Here is a 19,827-nt window from a genome sequence, read left to right as displayed (position 1 = left end):
TATCATAGCCGTTAAACCTAAAAAACAACAAGTACGATAATTCTTATGCCTGCACCACTATTCCTTCTTTTGGCTATCTCATTCGGCGATGTATCTTTCATTTGAGTCGCTTAGAAATATGGTTCAAATCCAATTTTTTCTTCTGAAAAGGGGCTTTTAATGGTTTTGCTTCCAACCTCTGATTTCAAAGCCCACAAATTTAGGGAAGAAATGAGTCTGAATCTTTGTTCATGCACCACCTCAGGGCCGCCAAAAGCCAAAAATAGGGCCTTAGACCCATTTTCGCATTGATTCCCTGTAAGTATTATTTTTCGATTTTGCAAGGTTGCGCAAGTTATTCACTTACTGGGTTGGTTTTTTCTCATTCTATTTGTATCTTTATAAAGCCCAAAATTTAAATGCGGAAACCCTCTTCGTCGAGGTTGCATTTAAAATAATAGTTTGAATGCGTTTAATGAAGTGAAAATCAGAAACACAAATAAATTTTGAAATACCTCAATAAAGTCTTTTACAATTACATTTAATATATGAAAATCGAAGCGCACAATAATCTTAAACCAAAAAAGAATAAAAACAAGAATAGAAACTAATTAGACTTCGTTCAGTTATGTGCTTTTTCAATAATTTCTGAGTAATAATCACCAAAGACAGTTTTGTTGTAAGATACTAAACGATTGAACCTTCCTGTTAATTCCGTTAGTTCCTCCTGCACCAAGTTTAATCCTGGTGGCATCTTGATGGGGCTTGCTGTTGAACTGGATAGCACAGTTGCCAAAAATTCACGGATCCTCATTCCTGAAAATGGTTCATATCTTATTGTTGCAAGCTTAACAAATGAAATTTAATAAAAAGAAGGAGTTAACCTGTAAAGGAGGTTCATCTGGAGGGATGGGATTCTTTATAAATCCATTACTAAGCAATAATTCTCGTGTTAGTCTAGCACCTTTATTATTGTTAAGCTGGCATAACAAATAAATACTTCTCAAATTCATTGCAATATTATTATTGTTAATAATAACACCTTTATTATTGTTAAGCTGGTATAACAAATAAATACTTCTCAAATTCATTGCAACACTAAGGCACCTGAAACAAACTAAGCTACGCGCGCTCCTCAGTGGGCTTTCCCATTAAGCTTTCCCAAGTTCATATAATATGAACAGTCTCAGTTGCCCAATTGCCTGCAAGTCCTGCGGACAGGGTCGGTTATGAATCTTTAAATCATTTTTTCGGGTCTCCAACTGTCTTCAAATGGGTGACAGAACTTGTAGAATATTTGAATTATCCTTACTATATACCAGCCTACATTAGTTCTGCCGCAGGATATATGATAGACTATCTATCAACATGTGAAATGAATCATTTTTATACAATTGTGAAAAAGTTGTGCCACATTTGTCTCTAACAGAGACTATCTGTCTTGGCTGTTCTCTAATTAGCCATGGCTCTCAACTTCTTAATCACTTTCACCAAATTAATTTCAATTGAAAAATCAACGGAGTCAACGCACCCAGTCTGTTCAAAGCTTCACTATTTAATCCTTCCCATGTAGTCCCCGAAGCCGCGCCGAAAATCGGCGGCTTGCCGCCAAAAGTTTTTTAGTGTGCCACCGCCGAAAAGGTTTCAGCGCGCCGACATCGCCATAGATACGGTCGGCGGCGGCGCGCCGTGGGAAATTTCAAGCGCCCAATTATTTTGGAGATCATTGAGAGGCAAATATAACACAAAATCGGCTATATAGCAATACATGTTAAAATTTTGGATCCTCTCAAAATGTTTTTGAATCTACTCGTTAACGATGGACTTTAGATTATCATTCTTTTGTTTCTGTCCTGTTCGTTACACTGAAATATTTTTTTAATTAAAATGAGTTTTGACTAGCCATGATATTCTTCGAATACCTTATTTATAAATGTTTAACCATATGCAAAAATGCAGCTATTCTACAAAGGCCAGTATGCAGGGTTGAAAAAATTTATAAGTAATACCACCCCCCTCTCCCCCACCCAAAATGTTGTTATACATATGTACATTGAAGCATGGGCAAAGTAGAAGAACTGAACTTATATACACATTCTTTGCCTTTCTAACAACCTTCTCAAAAAAATGAAAATATAAAATAGCAATGAATCCCTTAAAAGATTTTGTGATTTAGATGAGATTCTTGATGCTGATGCTCAGTTGCCCATTGTGCATTTTACTGATAATCTGCCTCCTATGTTACCAAGCTATGAAAAAGGCAACATATAGTATGATGCGAAGTATTTTTCAATGCAAAAGCCCTCTGGGAAGTTTTTTGTGTAGAATTGGGAAATCTGACCTTGTTTTCTAGCTTCTAGATGATGAGGAATATGAACTAACGCGTGACCTTTGCTCTCTACTGCCAAATTTTTTTTTACTACAGTCAAGGCTATTGAGAGAGAATTCTTTCCCATCCTGAATGTTGCTCTGATCAGTTGGGGCCTCCTAAAAGGTCACCTTGAGGAGCAACATAATGATAGTAGCAGGATTTGTTTCTGAAAGTTAATGTGAAAGACAAGTTTGACTTTGGCTTCCCATGGGATGATCTCATGGTGACAGCTGTACTTTTGGACTTCGAAACATTCAAGATAAGTGAAATTGATGAGCATCTGAACCTTCTTGATGGCTCACTGACAAGAAGGGAATTCTTGTCTAAAATGGTTAAGCCTCTAGTGCTAGGGGCTGACATAAGGTGCTTTATAACATCTCTTGTGAACCAACTTTGTCCAATCTACACTTCAGGTCCCTCCACTATAACTTGTAGTGAGCATTTTAATGCAGTAGAAATTCTTTTGTACGAAGAGGAGAGGGTCATCGAAAAGCCTGAAGAGGAGGTTGTTACCTCTGGCGCTGTTAGTGGATCAGCTACCCCAATCAGTTGTCTGAATGTGGCTTGTGATTTTTCTCAGAAGAGCAGCAATTCTAAATTTCCTCATGATCATACATGAAAAAGAGGCTGCTTGATCAAATAATGTGTCAGAACGACAATGCAGAACAGGGTGAAAATGATGATGCGATTTGGCGTCAAGAAGAATTATGCCTGGGCTTGGCAACCCATGCCAGGAGATCAAAAGATCATGTCCTAGTTGATGCAAACAATCCAACCATTGCCTTCTTGAAAAGATATTCTACTCAGCTGCCATGGATTACAGCTTTGGCAAGAAAAGTTATATCGTTGCCGGCAACAAGTGCCGGAGCAGAAAGGGTTTTCAATGGAGCAGGACTGATTGCAGCTGCTAAGCTCTATACTCTTTACTGCTAAGTTCTATGTTGTCCCCACATCGTGTAAAAAAAGCTTATTTTTATACATGATAACTACAAGCTTGTCAAAGCTTTAAAGGAAAGTGATAGAGTTTATTTCCAGCTAAATGTTTTGAATTTCGTATTGTGCCTCCTTAAACTGCCTGAAGATTGACAAAATATGGAATTTAAAACTTAATTCAAATTCAATTCTGAAATTTAAAACCAGATTAAAAAATTTAATAATATATAGTGTTTTTCTTTACAAAATTTTGCTTCTTTTTCTTCTAACACCTGGGAACGAACTGTCTTTAAAGAAAAACATGCTAAGTTTTCTGAAAATTGGCTAGGTAAAAAAAAAAAAAATCCCAAATTAAATCCTATACGCTAAAGTAAAACTATGATCGTTTGACATGTTTACCCACCGTGTTCAAGTACGTCCACAACCGCAGTACCTTAATTGCTGAGATGGGAAGGGGAATAAATAAACTCTTTCATTCTTAAAGGAGTTGGTTAAAATATTTAATTCTAAAACTTTTACTATATCACTCTTCATTGAGAGGATTCAATCTTGAAACAATAAGAAATAATAACTTCTGTAGCGCTGAGAGTGAAGGGCTGAGGAGTAGAGTAGTCAAAGAAATGGAATGCAGGTTGCAAGAGCAGGAAATTCAGACATGGAGTAAGATATAAACATCAGATTCCATCGAGGTTTCATAAATTAGCCTTGGATTTATGGTGCAAGTAGATTTGTTTAATTCAAATTTTAAAGCTTAATTTAGATTAAATTTTAAATTACCTATTTTGTCGGATTAATTCAAATATCAGGCAGATCAAGAACTCGCTGTCAATCATTGGGTTAAGAGAAACCTTTTTGAGAAGTTAAGATTGATATCTCGTCCTTATTTTGTCCGAGGTTCAGTCATCGTAATGAAACTCAAAAGGAATTGTGGACCGAATTCCGATAAAAACTGATACCAATTTAGTTTTCAAAACTTTTTAAAAGTAGCCAAAAAACTTCAAAAAATCGAAGAAACGCCAATCAATTGATGGCCCGCCGTCGATATTTTTCGGCGGCACGCCGGTAAAAAATATTCGGCACGGCCGGCGTAATTGTTTCTGCCACCGCCAAATTTTATTTTGGCGCGGCTTCGGGGTCTACTCCCATGACGTTTTAATTTCTTTTCATTTCTTTCTTATCACCTCTTCCCACCACATTTGGGTTGGCCTCGAATGTGCGTGGTGGCCATGGTGGCCACATTCGAGGTGGCTTCGTGGCTTTTCGTTTGACCTCAGATGCATGGTCATAAAGCACGATTTTTGGCAATATATCATCCTTCAACCGTAAAATGCGACCTGCGACCTTCTTAACTTTGGTTCGTTACAGTCCTAGAAAGAAGTATCGAGCCACATTTTTGAGCAGCTAACTGATTGATATATGGTTCACTAAACAAGCCCTAAAATGATCCTTCGACAAATCTTCTAGAGAACATCTAGCACATCCCAAAGCTATTCAGAGCAATCATGTTTCAGAGCCATGCTGAACCACCGTGTGGTTTTCAACATTATGATCTTAGTTCTAAGACTTGTCTTGCTATTCTTCCAATTTTTTTTTTCAATTAGCGAAAATGATACTTCAATACTATAAACTTTTTTTTCAACAAGTTCCGTTCCATCTATGAAACAATAAAAGATCAAACCACGATAGTAAAACCAATCAGCGAGGGTAGTTTGCGGTATTTCGAGTTGATTTTGGAACTGGCGTAAGGGTGAATGCTAAGCTCATCACGAAAAAGAAATACAATAAAACAAAGAAAATACCAAGTGAAAGGATGTCTGGCCATATCTGGAGTTCCGATATATCAATATTTCCAATTTCAATTGATCGAATTATTTAAACCGATATTTCCGATTTATTTTCCAGTCTTAAAAGATTTTTCTTTTGGCAAAGTTAAATAGCAAAAATTATAGCCAACGAAAAAATAGCCTACCATAACGTTTTGCTAAAATTTCTGAGCATCATAAAGTCAAATGACTGAAAATACCCAAATAAACAAGTACTCGGGGTGAGAAAAAAAGATATAAAAAAAACAACAACAAAAACAGAAATTCCTTTGCTTGTTTTTCCATAGAAGCATCTCAATGTTTTTCCAGAGAGCTATTTCCATCTCTCCGATCTCTCCGAGAGCTTCTCTCGGAAGAAACGGAGGTAGTAGGCCATAAAAGTACTATGGAATTTTAATCCGGTATCCAGGGGAGGTACTAATGGGGGTCCGAATTTGAAATAACGTAAAAACAAATAGATACTACTAAGAATATATGGATATGTGGGAGGAGGGCACTATCCATCTTTAAATACCGAGGGAGCACAGTCCCGAAGTAACCCCTTGTGTAACGGTGTGTAGCAGGAACACTCATGCATTTTACGACAAACGAAGAATGTTTTTTTTGGCAAATCCATCATTTATGAGCTTAGGATCACTTAAGCGAATTGATCTTTATTGAAACTGGAGATATCCTATTAAGGATCTTTAAAGCTATGTTAAACTTGACAGCTGCCGAAATGTGCCCTGAATTAACAAGAATCACTATAATGTGAGCTCAGCAGACTTGCTCGAACTCTTGCAGAGACTCTGGCAGTGTGACTTACATCTGCTGCTACATATTAGACTGGTGGCAAGACCCAATGCGTAGTGATTCTACTATTGGCATCTTCTCAGTACGGAAACGAGAAAGTACTCAAAAAACCTGGACGACACACCGCGACATTACAATGTAATTGTTTAACCATTATGTTAGTAAGGTATTCAGAAATTGCCAAGCAAAAGTAACACGTTTACGCTCATACACGGCTCCATATATCATGAGAAAACACACAAATGCCTTCACTATTTGAATTGAATTTATTTATGACCCGTTGTTAACGCAATAACAAACGGAGTATAAGAGAAGAAAAAAAAGAAAATAAAAAGACGGAAAATGACAAATAAAAAAAATTAAAATTTATAAAATAAGCACAAAAGCACAATAATCATCCAAATAATTACACAATATGCATAGCAGGCACAATAATTACAATAAAAAACAATAACAAAAAAAACAAAGAGACGCGATACATTTACTGTTTCAAAAGGGAACACCATGGGTGTTCATTGATTCCGTTATTGTAAGCTTCAATGCATCTGCCGATGGCAGCATTAGGGTATATAATACCGTATCTCCTATTGACCCGAGAATTACATACCCAAGGAGGGAGACCGATGAGATATTTAGATATCTTTGATATAAGATCAATACAACGAGAATCAACCACCAAATCATATGTACAATGAATTAAGATGAAAAAATATATATATTTGTGAAAAATGGGCATCAAAAGAAAAACATATATATATAATAGAGCTGCTGACATTTTTCTCTCTTTTTTTCAAAACACTAAAAAGGTTGTGAAAAAATGTAAAAGAACTGAAATTCGCAGAAGTAGAAGGGAATAAACCAAATAAAACACAAGCGAAATTTTGTCTTGTGACTCAATAATACAAAAGATAATTTATTAAAAAAAGAAAAAGACTGTAAAAAGAAAGCTGAAATTGTAAGGTAAAAGGGAGGAAGGGGGATATTCACTTATTTAACATATTAAATGTGGGCGGAACAAAAGTTATTCTCTATCAGTGAAAAATTTCGCTGGGTTAAAAATGATAATGTTTTTGAAGCAAAATGAGGGAGATGAGGTCGAAGGACAATTTAATAAGGTCGAATACAAAAGACAATTTATTAAAAAAAGAAAAAGACTGTAAAAAGAAAGCTGAAATTGTAAGGTAAAAGGGAGGAAGGGGGATATTCACTTATTTAACATATTAAATGTGGGCGGAACAAAAGTTCTTCTCTATCAGTGAAAAATTTCGCTGGGTTAAAAATGATAATGTTTTTGAAGCAAAATGAGGGAGATGAGGTCGAAGGAGGGGAACTGACTAGGGAAAAGGGAATTCGTCCGGATGTTATGGAGGGCAGTGCTGGCGGAACGCAAGGAAATTTTTGATCTCCTTTCCTTAAGGGTAACCAGATTGGCTCTCCAAAAAAAGGAGATATAAGAAACTTTACCCTCATAGAAGGAATGGTATTAGCAATGGTATATAACAAAGCATTACAGTAGGAAACACAACACAGTAGGATGAACAGTAAAGGCATATATTGAAACAGACAGAACAGCCAAGATTCCCCCAATCACTTTGAATATTTGCTTTTGAGCTGGTGGCAATACTTAACCCAAGTCCAGAATCATTTCTCATATTTATTTATAGCGTAACCTAATGTCACTCATTTTTTCCTCATTAATTGTCCCCGTTTTCTTCCTTTCTTCGCGATTTTATGTTTTATCACTAATTCAATATAATAACCCTCAAAAAGCTTCAACACCAATAACAGCAATTAGAATTCTGAGAAACAATCTCAATAGTGAGACAATTATAAAACAATTGTAAAAACAATTACAAAAAATCAGAGACAATTATAAAATAATTGTAAAAACGATTATAAAAAATTAGAGACCATCATAAAAAATAGAGAAAATTATAAAAAACGAACTGAAACAAAAACAGAAAGCCGAAATAAAGTAAATTAAAACGGAAGAACGAAAAGTAAATACTAAATGAAACGAATGAATTTACTGAGAACCCGTTGAAATAACAAAAATAATGACAGAGCAAAGAGAACAACAAAAAGGAAAAAGGAAGACAAATTTTTGGACAAAACGTAGGAGTCGACAAATAAACTAAACATTACACACAAATAAACGGTACAACTAATAAAAGTAATAACCTAATTATGTATAATTAAGTTAAGCCACAGGTGGTTATGAGCTTTTGAATGGTGATTTTGAATTTGTTTTTCAAATGATATACGAGCCAGAATAATTTCTTTTTACAGACACGGGAGGTACAACATTCGAAAGAGGAGGTTTCAGGCGACACAGCTTGCTGTCGTTCTCTTTTGGTGAAAAAGTAGTTCTTTTTTGGAAGCATCAGTTCGGTTATTTTATAGCCACAGCTCATATACGGTTCTGTGATGTTGTAATGTTTAATCAGTTATCAATGCAATCAATGTGTTTATCCTGAATTTGTTTCTTGGATGAAAATACAAGTAAACCAAAAGATGAACAAAATTGACTTACGTATGAGAACTCGAATTCTATTTTCTATACGAAAAAGATCTTCAATTCCTCTGACAAGAAGATCTTCAGCCGTCTGAGAAAGATCCGGTAAGTTTCTTTTCTTAACCTCTTCCTGAACGTCATTTTTAACTTTGGCAGCCAGAATTTTAAGATTGTTTTCCAGATTTCTACAATAGATTTTTTATAATATATGAACAAGCATAAATAACATGTAACTATCAGTTAATGCCCAACATTTTATTTATGTATCTTCAATTTGTAATAGAAATTATCTGCTCCCTCAACGCATGTTTGTAATGCCAAAATTAGAAGTTACTTGCATTGTACCTTTCTGCAAATTCCAATTTAAACAGATGACGACCTTCACGAAGAAGAAGAAAACGATCATAATTTCGAAAGTTAAAACCAAAGGTAGATAATTACTGCTAAAGAGAATGCTCACAATAAGTAAAATTTCTACAAAGAGAGGAACCTTACCAAAAAGCGATAATCCATTAAATTGGATTAGACATTTGATTCTGTATACTGACTACAAGGCCGTAACCAGGGGGGGGGGGGTTACCCGGGTTGAACCCCCCCCCCCCCCGAAATTTTTGACCGACTCGAAAGTAAGTCGAAAATTAGTAAAACCTAGGTAAAAATCAGTAAAATTAGTCAAAAACTGAGTCAAAAATTAGTAAACACCCCCCCTGAACAAAAATCCTGGATACGGCCCTGACTGACTATATTACTTTTTTCTAAACACACTAGCTAAGTGAGAATTCTGAAGATAAGATATTTAGATTGTATCTGCATGGCAGCATTACTAAATTAAAAAAAGTAGCGGCTTCTTAATTTTAGTTACACTTAGATCATCTGAATAAAGGTTAATCATCATTAGATCTAAGGTACTATTGGGGGGGGGGCTATTCTATTTCATAATAGGTAACATAAAAAGGGAAATTATCTTCAAAAAGATATAATATAGTTTTTGAAACAGATTTTTCACTTCGAATACAATCTTAGAGATTCTTTCCCTCTTCTCCGACAGATTAACTGAAACGACCTACTGGATAATGTATTATTAAAACAACAAAAGATTTTGCTGAAGTAAGCAGGAGCAGTAGAAAATAAATATCGATATAGCAGCGCTGTCAAAAGTGGTTGTGATGAGATACCAGAGAATAAAAAAAAACTTCGCCAGGTATGGATGCTAGAACTATCCCCCCAAACTTTGACTTTGTTTAGTGCAGTAGTCTTCCCAACTGTAGCCCAAAAATCGTAATTTTACGAACTTTTTTTTTGAAACGTAGCGGTGGCGTCCATATTTGTTACGCCATCTATATTTTTCACTAGCAATTCCTACTCCAACAAAGAACAGTATATGGCAATGTGGTAATGTGTTTCTGGCAGCTTCTCTTAAATAGTCACAAGCAACGACATTTTCAACCCCTACAGTTATCTAAGTAGTAAAAGCAAGGAAGAATAAAAAATTAGGGTTAGTACCTTGAAGGACTAGCTTGTTTTGTTAATTCTTTAGTGTCATTTATTACTAGTGCCTTTAAGTACAGCCTAGGTCTCGGATTGTAAAATACAACACCATTTAGTTTGCAATTTTTGTCAAAGATTACGATAACTAGTTTGAAATAAATGATTCCAACTCTAAGCGCTCTTCAGGTTTTACAGAATCCAAAGGTACTCAGCCTTCAGAAGAATACAAATTTAATAGACTACAATCAGGTTACAGATAATGCGACGCACTCGATCTCTCCCTGCTACCTGGTAAAATTAGTTGGACTATTCATATCAAGTATTAGAATGACACTGAGTAAATCCTATCAACTGTGAAATATTGCGTGCAACATAGCCAAATATTTTCTAAAGAAATCACATGATTTTCGAGTGATCTTGTTCATCTTCCACGTGCGATTAGAAATCCCTATACATTAGGAAAAATTTGTCCTGGTAGTCATGGAAGCAGCACTAAAAGCTCGTTCCGAAGAAAGGGCAGATGATGCTGAATTAGTGGAACTACTTGTTTTAAAGAGAGAATCAGGACCTAATGCCAAGCCTTGATGGGCTCATTTTTTCTGCGTACTACCGTTGATGAACCGATTTTGCCGAAATTAATATTGAAATTTCTATCTTTAAGGACAGGCAAGGAAAAGAACAGTAATCTACCTCTTATAGGACTACGTCTTTGCGAAAAACAAATTTGGAGCTGAAAGATTAAAATACGGTTCTAAAAAGCCGAAGTGATAAATTCTGTATGTCTTGTATTTAAGCTGAACTTGTTTAAAAAAAAACAGAACATCATACTTCACGGTATACAAACGGCTACGTAACGTAGAAAATCCAGCCCACGGGTTTCTCGCTTAAATAGGTAAACACTAAAGTGTTTTAATAATAGTTTTTGAGGATTTATTTAGTTTCTTTTTTTTCCTTGATCTAGATTTAATTTCAAGATGACTCTTGGAAAAAGAGCTCCTGTTGTCAGGTTAAAAACTAAGCAGCAAATTAACGGAAAAGATGGCAGCTTCCCTCCTGCTATGTTCTTTGTGTTAGACAACTATAGACAACTATTGGACAACTTTTGGAAGCAATTTGAGCTGCATCCTTTGCTCGATAAATAACAAAGAATATCAAGAAAAACAATATAAGAATGATTAAGAAGCCAAACGAGGGTGATTTCAGCAACGGTAACTCCTGGGTAACTCCCCACTATCGCTACACAATACACTTTTTTACGTAATATTTTATTATTACATAAACACAATAGTCTTTTAACAATAGTTTTTTAGGATATTTTTTAGAGTTTCTTTTTTCTTTTCCCAAATCCTTATAACTTTCTTGGTACTAAGCAAGTATTTTATCTCCAAGAGCTTTTATTTAGCCTCTATTCTTTGGGGATCAACAGATTGTTAATGTTAGAATTTTCATGGACGAAAAGGGTTTTCAGATTTAACTAATTAGTTTTACTTATTTATTTTTACGGTACAAGTTAAAAAGAAAATAACAAAATGAAAGACAGTTCATTTTTTTCTCTCTAAACCCATTTTAAATTTTATTACCATGTTTTGTTGCATAAATCTAAATATTTTAGAAATCATATATTTATCATATTATTATATATTATTGCTAAAGACAATTACATTTAATAGAAAAATATAAAGGGCAGTAAAAACCACTTTTATATATTTTAATTTTCATTTCTAATACGATATTCTTAGTAGGAGAATAAGAATATTAGTATTGGAAAATAGTAGTAGTAGATATTAGTAGTACTATTAATAAGTAGTAGTCTTATTAAAAGCAAATTAGTAAAAATTTGGGAATTCAATTTTTTATACAACGCCAAATTTAAAAAAAAGAAACGTGGACGAAAAATTAGCGAAAAACAATCTAGAAACACATGACATCAAACAAATTAAAAAAAATAACAAATTTAGCCTCTAATATTACGAACTTGTATCTTGATCGAAAAAAGCTGAGGAAGGAGCTGTAACTTTAGTCCGTGTGCAAGTTGGATCATGGAATCCTATATGGAATCAGACCCAGAATTACAGTTAAAGCTTCTGAAAAATTATAGAAATTAAGAAATTATCTATGGAGGTATTAGTATTAATAGAGATGAAGAAGAATATATATTTAATACAATTAATAATTGCTTAATTAGGGGACCGGTCAGAAGTTCAAATATTAGTGTGTTGCATAATAGTCCCCAAACAAGTGTCATCCTTATAATCAAAACTCGGGATGAAGTCATTACTGGAAGGAGTCAATGGACCTCAGCTAAGTTAGCAAATCAAAAAATCCATTCAATACATAATACACAAGTTTCCTTGACCTGATGCCATATATAACCTTAGATTTCCTTTGCAGTCCAATAGATCTTAACCTTGTAAGTTCAATCGTGGGTGATTACCTTGAGCATACATACATTTTTCAGATAAATATATTATTTCATTTTTTCCTAGATCTCTTTAGCACACAAAATTATACTAGAGACAATCTGTTTGTCATTTCTGTGTTGCTTATTCAGGCAATTTGCAGTGATTGCAGTGATATTTCGATTAGAGTTTTTTTTTCTTTGAATATTGTGTTTAATATAGCTTTACTAATTTTTTTTCCCGTCGATAAAGGCTCCCGGATGTTGAGTCGAAATATTCTGATGTTTATTGTCTAAAATTTTTTACTTTTTTTCTGTTTGGCTCCGCTCCTTTGTTTAAAAATGACACCCGTTTTTATCTCGGGTTTTTAAGAACGGGTAATGATACCCGCATTTTCATTTGTTAAACTCTCTGGGAGATGAAAGTTTGTTAAATTCTCATCTACATTTATCTTCTAGATGATTCTTAGACCCACGAGGAGCACAATCGCCTATTCTTACAAGTAACATGAGATTCACCCTTTGTTTGACAAAAGACGAAGAATACGAAGAAGAAAAAAATAAGAAGCCAAACAAGGGTGATATCCTAAGACAAACGCTGATTCCTGGGTACCTCCCTACTATAACTATACAATACGCTCTTTTTTACGTAATGTTTTATGATTAGGTAAACAAAATAGTTTCGAGACTACTCTTGGGCCCAAGAGGAGCGCAATGGCCCACTTGCGGGAGTAGGATCCTTTGTTCGACAAAAAACAAAGAATACAAAAACAAAAACAATTAAGAAGCCAAATCAGGGTGATTTTCAGTCAGCGGGAAAAATAACCGATAGACAAAGCAAAGACTTAAAAAAAATTACGACTTCATTTTTTGTATAAAACAAAAAATAACCTCTTGAAGTTAACTATACCGAACCAGAGAAACGACTCAAATTTTTCTCTGTTTCGGTGTAGTGAACATCAAAAGATTCATTTTTGTTTTATATAACTTTTTTCCTTCCCTATTTTTCTTTTTCTAGCGCTGAGGACGGGGGTCTCAGCTGAAATATTTGTCTTATCTTGTCGTTTTTCATTCCACTAGCTGAATATCACCCTAGTTTGGTAATCTTAATTATTAATAAATTTTGTTTTTATTGATGTTGTTTGTTTTTATCAAACTCCATGTATAGACAGTGGGGTTCTCTGTCTTTTGTTTTTGCAACACCCGTCCTTTGATTTAGCAACAGGACTGTACAACTTCATTACCTTATTGTATAATCATTTCCAACAATGTCGAATGTATGCTGTTTTAATGTCTTCCTAAAATCTGTAGAAGAGACGCTAGCAATTTGAACAGAAGCACTCACAACTAAAATTACTGCTGCTATTAACTCAATCTTCACTGACAGCTCTCTCAATGCCAAAAATCGGTGTTGATCCATCAGCAGAGTCTGCAATAAGTCGAAGTTTTATAATTATGATAATGCTGATGTTACCGTGAATGTCGAAACTCGCCGGTGAATGTCCGAAATACCTTGTTTTTTTCCCCTTGGATTTAGTCAGCGTTGCTAGTCAATTTTTTCAGTTTTATGGAGATTTGATGGTGACAGGTTAGGTTGGGTTAGGTTTTTAACCTATTTCTGAGCTTTATAACCTAATTTAACCTAACCTAAAACAACCTAACCTAACTTTAATTTTTATCATCAAAGCTTGCATAAGACTGAACAATCTGATCCGCAAAGCTAATTGAATCCTAGCCAAGAAAAAGGAATTTTGGACATTCACCGGTGAATGTCGACATTAACAAGATTTCGGACATTCACAGTAACATTGATACAATACACGGAATGTACCATACATGTTAAACGAATGGCTTGCAGTGTCTGTATCAAAGGTTTATTAAGCTTGTTTATTATAAACCAGCACAAAGCAAATACAGAAAGCATACATTCCGCAAATGAATTTTTGATTTTCACCAAATAGTCAGGCAGCCACACGAGAAAAATGTTGATATTTAAGTTTTTGCGTCATCAGCTGAATACGAAATCGAAATCTGATGTAATCGACCATGCTGAATACGAAAACCGACATTATATAGTCGACAAGTGGGTGCAACATCCCCATTTCTTCAAATTCCCTAAAAATCAATCTCCACCGACAAAAATTCCCTTAAAATGAATAAAAAAATTCAAAACCGCTTCAAAATTGCTTAGCTATAGCTCAAATCAAAGGAAATTGAATTATGCTCAATATTCTTTTTTCAAAATTGTTCTATCTTTTGGAGTTCAGTTTTAATCCCTAAAAATCGACAAAAGATAACATTTATAGCGTTTTTGGAATAATCTTGATCCATCTTGGAAATTTGCCTACATAATGTACATTTTTTATTAATGGATTCTGTAGAAAATTTATTTTTCTACAAAATGAGTGATCTGGAAATTCTCTAACCCTTTTCGTCTTTGAACTATTAGCGAAGAAGTGGAGTGACCCAATTTTTAGCTCGGATAAGTGTGAATTATTGTCTCGATTAACCAGTAGCTGTACTGAACCCCTCGTGCTCAAAATCCTCCTCAGGGCCATACTGTGGTGTTTCTTTTGTGGAACTTTTTCCCCACTGTAGACTGCAGACGGTCTGGTATCATACTATTATCCTCTCCTTTTTAGCTTAAAGCTTACTCAAAAAGGCAATGCAAAGAACTCCCCCTAAAAAAAGGTCCCTCCGGATCCCACCCCAAATACTAATGAAATTGATCCATTTTTGCCCCATCTTGGCTGGTTAAGCTCCCTATCACAAAGCTCACATGAAAGCTCAAATTCTGAGAATAGGACAATGATCAGTGTTGGAGCTAATGTCACTATAGATGACAATGGCTTTCAAGAGGTCCTTTCTAGGAGCTCCAAAAAAAGGAAAAAAACATCCCCAATCAAAAATATTTCCCCTCCTCCTTTCCAAGATTACCCTTCCCAAAACTTAGGAATTTACCTCAAAATTTCTCCAAATACCCCCTTTGAAATAACAGATTACTACAAAAAGGGTTGCAATTTTCAATATGTTAAAATCAATGTTTTCACTTAGCATTTACCGTTATGGATCTTTGATAATAGCTTGTCAAGATAAGAAATCCGCTAATATAATATTTAATCTAATATCTCTTAAGAATAGCTCGATTATCTCATCTAAATGGAACCCAAAACAATCCCCAACAAAAATAGTAGCATATAATGTTCTCCTAGAAATACCAATTCAGGAGTTAAAAGAAGGGCTCTTGGAAAGGGCTGGTAACACAATCCCTGTAGAAGATGTCACTCAACTGGGTAAACCCAACTCTAATGGATTAAAAACAAGTAGATCTTTCCTATTTACACTGAAGGAAAAAATTAATATTCCAGAAAAGTTAGTCCTATTTGGGCAAATCAAATCGCACAAGGAATACAAGCCAAAGCCTATCCAGTGTCAGAAGTGTCTGAAACTGGGACACACAACAAATAAATGCAATGAAATTCTCCTAGCCTGTAGTAATTGTAAATGCTCCCATCCTAAAGAGTTGACAACTTGCAACAGCACTCAGCCTACATGTATCAATTGTAAAATCCCACATGAATCCACCAATAAATCACAATACCCTGCATATAAGAAACGAGCACTAACACTCCAAATAGCAACAGAGAAGGCCATTCCATACCCTTTTGCAGCTATGGAAGCAAATGCTGCCCAATCAGGCCAAATAAAACCTATATTGTAATCAAATAAAACTCCCAAGTCAAATACTCCCAATGCATCGAGTACTTCTTGCAAAACACCAGCCTTTAAGCCCCCTAGCTCACATCTCTATCAGAAAGAATCACTGAGCCAACAAGCCTCCTTGTCTAGTGAAATGAGGTCGGCCGGACCCCCCCTCCCAACAAGAAACAAACCAGAAACACTACCAGGAATTAATCCCTTAACTGACAAACTGGATGCACAGCCAAACATACAAACCCCAAATATATGATTATTCATTCTAAACTGCAATACAGTTCAGCCCATGAATATACAACAAAATAGAAAACAAAAATCATTGCTGAATTGGCAAAAATCTACATCCCTAATCATATACTCATTCAAGCAAAAGATCTTGCTTTACTATTAACAAAGCTGGACATTGATACACAGTCATATGAAAATTAAATCAACAACACAACACATATCAATACTCCAGTGGAACGTAAGATTACTTACAGAAAATAAGTTAAATGAACTAATATCTTTTATGAATAATAACTCCATCAATATTGCTTGCCTCCAGGAAACTCATTCAACCCAAAATCAACAAATTACGTCTCTGGGATACACTATCCTGAGAAAGGATAGATCATCAGAGAGAAAAGGAGGTGGAGTAGCTTTAATAGTTAATAATAATATAAAATTCTGTGGCATCAACTTTCCAGTTTTTGTAAATGATGTTGATGCAATTCGTATCAGTGTTTGGCTGAATAATACAAAAACTTACATAATAAGCTTTTATAACCCTAATGGCCAAACTGCAGATGCCATGGATTTCTTCAGCTATACAATTAATTCTAATATGTTGAAAAATATCATTATTTGTGGAGACTTTAATGCCCACAGCCTTTTGTGGGGGACAGTTAACAATATGAAGATTGTAAGTTTATTGAACGTACGAATTCAAACAGTACTGCACCCGTTGTCAATACCACTCCAAATCTGAAGAAATATTTTTATACCAAAGGCAACAGTTTCTCTACAATTGACCTATAAATTGTGTCTTTAAATATTTTGAATAAAATTTATATAAATAAAATTGATAGTCTATGTACTGACCACTTTGCCACACTTTGCTCCCTAAACGAACCTGCTGAAACCCTATAACATGCCTCCAAATATATCAACACCAAAGCAAATTGGCCTATGTTCCAAAATAAGCTAAATGATGAAGCTACAAGTTTCCCCCAAAATTCATGCATTTGAAACGCAACAGCTGACACAAATGCTGAAGTTTTGGCATCTTTACTAATAAATACAGCTAATCATGCTATCCCCAGGACAACACCCAGGAAAACCTTCCCTAAACATATTCCCAAAGCATGGTGGACAAATGAGTGCCAAAGTAAATGGAGAACAAAAAAGGCAGCTAGGAGAACATTCTTAAAAATAACATCACCTACTACATATTTAAAAAAATTACAAGCAGAATCTAATCTAAAAAGGACCATAATAAAAGCTAAATATAACTACTGGAATAATTTGGGAAATAATCTATCCAGAGAAACACATGAGCCAATTAAACATAAAGTTATAAGCCACATCTATGGGAAAAAGACTTCCCCCAACCCACTCCTGTATGAGCTTATACATCATAATACCCATTATGACAATGATAATGAAAAAGCTAAGCTATTTGCCACTCTTTTTGCTAATAAGCTAACATCAAACAATTGTAGCAAAATAACCCCAATTCCTATGAACCCAGGTTACTAACCTCGCCGAGAATCCGAGTATATAATCAGCCCATTTTCAATCCAGGAAATGAACAATGCAATACATCTTATTAGGACCAAGACTAGTGACAGCTATGACAATATACACCCTACATGGATAAAGAATCTCACCCCTTCATACAAACAGGAACTTCTAAATTGTTATAATCATGCTTGGGCTTCATCTATGTTCCCCAATATCTGGAAATGTTTGTCCCTCTTACCAATACTAAAGAAAAATAAACCCAAAAATAACCCGGAGTCCTATAGACCCATAATGATTACTCCTGTAATGGGGAAAATAATGGAGAAAATGATCTATTACCGACTCCTCTGGTTTGTTGAAAAAAATAATATGATCCCTCACATTCAAACTGGCTTCAGGAAACACCTTTCCTCAACAGATGCTTTCATATTGTTAACAAATGCAATAAATGAATCATTCTCAAAAAATAATGTCCTAGTTGCAGCTTTCCTAGATTTTGAAGGGGCATATGGCAATGTGAACCACCAGATCCTTTTAATTAAACTTGCAAACCTTGGACTACTCCCCAAGCTAGTATCTTTTATAAAATCTTTCATAGAATTGCGAAGTTTCATTGTTTGGGTAGGTTCAGCTTCTTCACCCCAAAAGACAATAATCAAAGGCCTTCTTCAAGGAGCAGTTCTCAGCTGCCTCCTCTTTGCGCTATATCTCTGGGGCATGAACCTCCCCCACATGAATCTACAATATGCTAATGATCTGGTACTATGGTCATCTGGCAATACCTTTGAGATTGCACAGTCAAAGCTGCAAAGTCATTTTTCCAATTTGAAAAGTTTTCTCAACATTCAGATTTACCCATTGCACCTACCAAGTCAAAAATAATCCAATTTCACCAAAAGCGAAATCATGTTAATGCAAGACTAACTCTAAATGGAACAACTATTCCAGATGATAATCATATTAATTACCTAGTTCTCATGCTTGACCAAAAACTTAATTTCCGCCTCCACATTTCAAACACAATACAAAAAATGCTATAGAAAAACAATACTAAAAAGACTTCTTTCTACACCCTGGGGTGTAAAGAGAAAACCTTACTCCAGTTTTATAAATCACATATAAGACCCCATATTGACTATGGGCTCATCGTCTATGGTGCATGTGCAAAGACCCAGATGCAAAAAATCGAAACAATACAAAACGATATAATACGTCTCATATTAGGTCTTAGGATACCCACAAGCACCAGTTTTCTGCTTATAAAGAGTGAGTTAACAGCAATAGGGGAGAGACGTAGGTTTCCGTTGACAAAACATGTTACGAAAGTGGAATCAAATTGCTCACACACCATACATAATTGGTTAAGAAATCTAGCCATGTATAGAGGCATTGCAAATGAGTGTGCCAATATTCAGAAGAAGTTTCCTGTACCTGCGAAGTCTATTACACCTACTTTCCCTCACTCCCCTCCATGAAATTGGTCAATCCCTATAATAAATACTGATTTCTCAAAGTGGACTAAAGATTTAACCCCCATTGCTTTTGTCCAGAAAAAAATTTGCTGAACTTAACACAATTACTTATAAAAACCATTTCCAAATATTTGTTGATGGGTCCAAAATGAATGAGAAGGTAGCAAATGCTGCCTTCCTTCCTCACCTGAAAATTGCAATGGTTGAGAGATTGTATAATAATGTATCTATAATGTCTGCAGAGTTAAATGCCATAATCATGGCATTAGAACACCTTATGGAAAATAAACCCTTGATTGCTAATTCAAATAATATTATAGTTTATTCTGACTCTTTATCAAGGCTTGAGTTGCTGTCTTCAGCTCCTCAGTATAAGCTGGATATTGACACTTATCATTGTCTTAGTATTATAGATAATCTTGCTTTAAGTGGCATAAGAACTTATCTTCAGTATTTTCCTAGCCACTCTGGTATAAGTGGTAATCATCAGGTTGATGAAATAGCAAAAAATGCTATAAATATTGACCAGCCAAGTGGGAGACCAATCCCCATTTACCGATGGAGACTACCAGATATTATGTTTAATAAGAAAAATCCTACTCTTTCCCCCTTTC

At 35.0% G+C, this 19,827-nt stretch overlaps 1 protein-coding gene across 2 annotated transcripts in view; it reads right to left on the bottom strand.

Moving 5' to 3' along the window:
* Positions 1-504: 504 nt before the first annotated feature.
* Positions 505-19,827, bottom strand: part of LOC148954875 (T-complex protein 11-like protein 1) — an 89,387-nt gene continuing 70,064 nt past the window's right edge. For both annotated transcript variants that reach the window (XM_089098984.1, XM_089098988.1), the window contains exons 9-11: positions 13,544-13,728; positions 8,432-8,598; positions 505-795 (exon numbers count right to left, since the gene is read on the bottom strand). In XM_089098984.1, the coding sequence (XP_088955110.1) occupies positions 602-795; positions 8,432-8,598; positions 13,544-13,728 (546 nt within the window). In that variant the 3' untranslated portion in view covers positions 505-601. The remainder of the gene's footprint in view (positions 796-8,431; positions 8,599-13,543; positions 13,729-19,827) is intronic.

Source organism: Artemia sp. Qi Xiang Cuo, chromosome 2 (genome assembly GCF_049724085.1).
Source record: "Artemia sp. Qi Xiang Cuo chromosome 2, ASM4972408v1, whole genome shotgun sequence".
NCBI classification, from domain to species: Eukaryota; Metazoa; Arthropoda; class Branchiopoda; order Anostraca; family Artemiidae; genus Artemia; species Artemia sp. Qi Xiang Cuo.
This window is presented reverse-complemented; position numbering and strand designations above follow the sequence as displayed.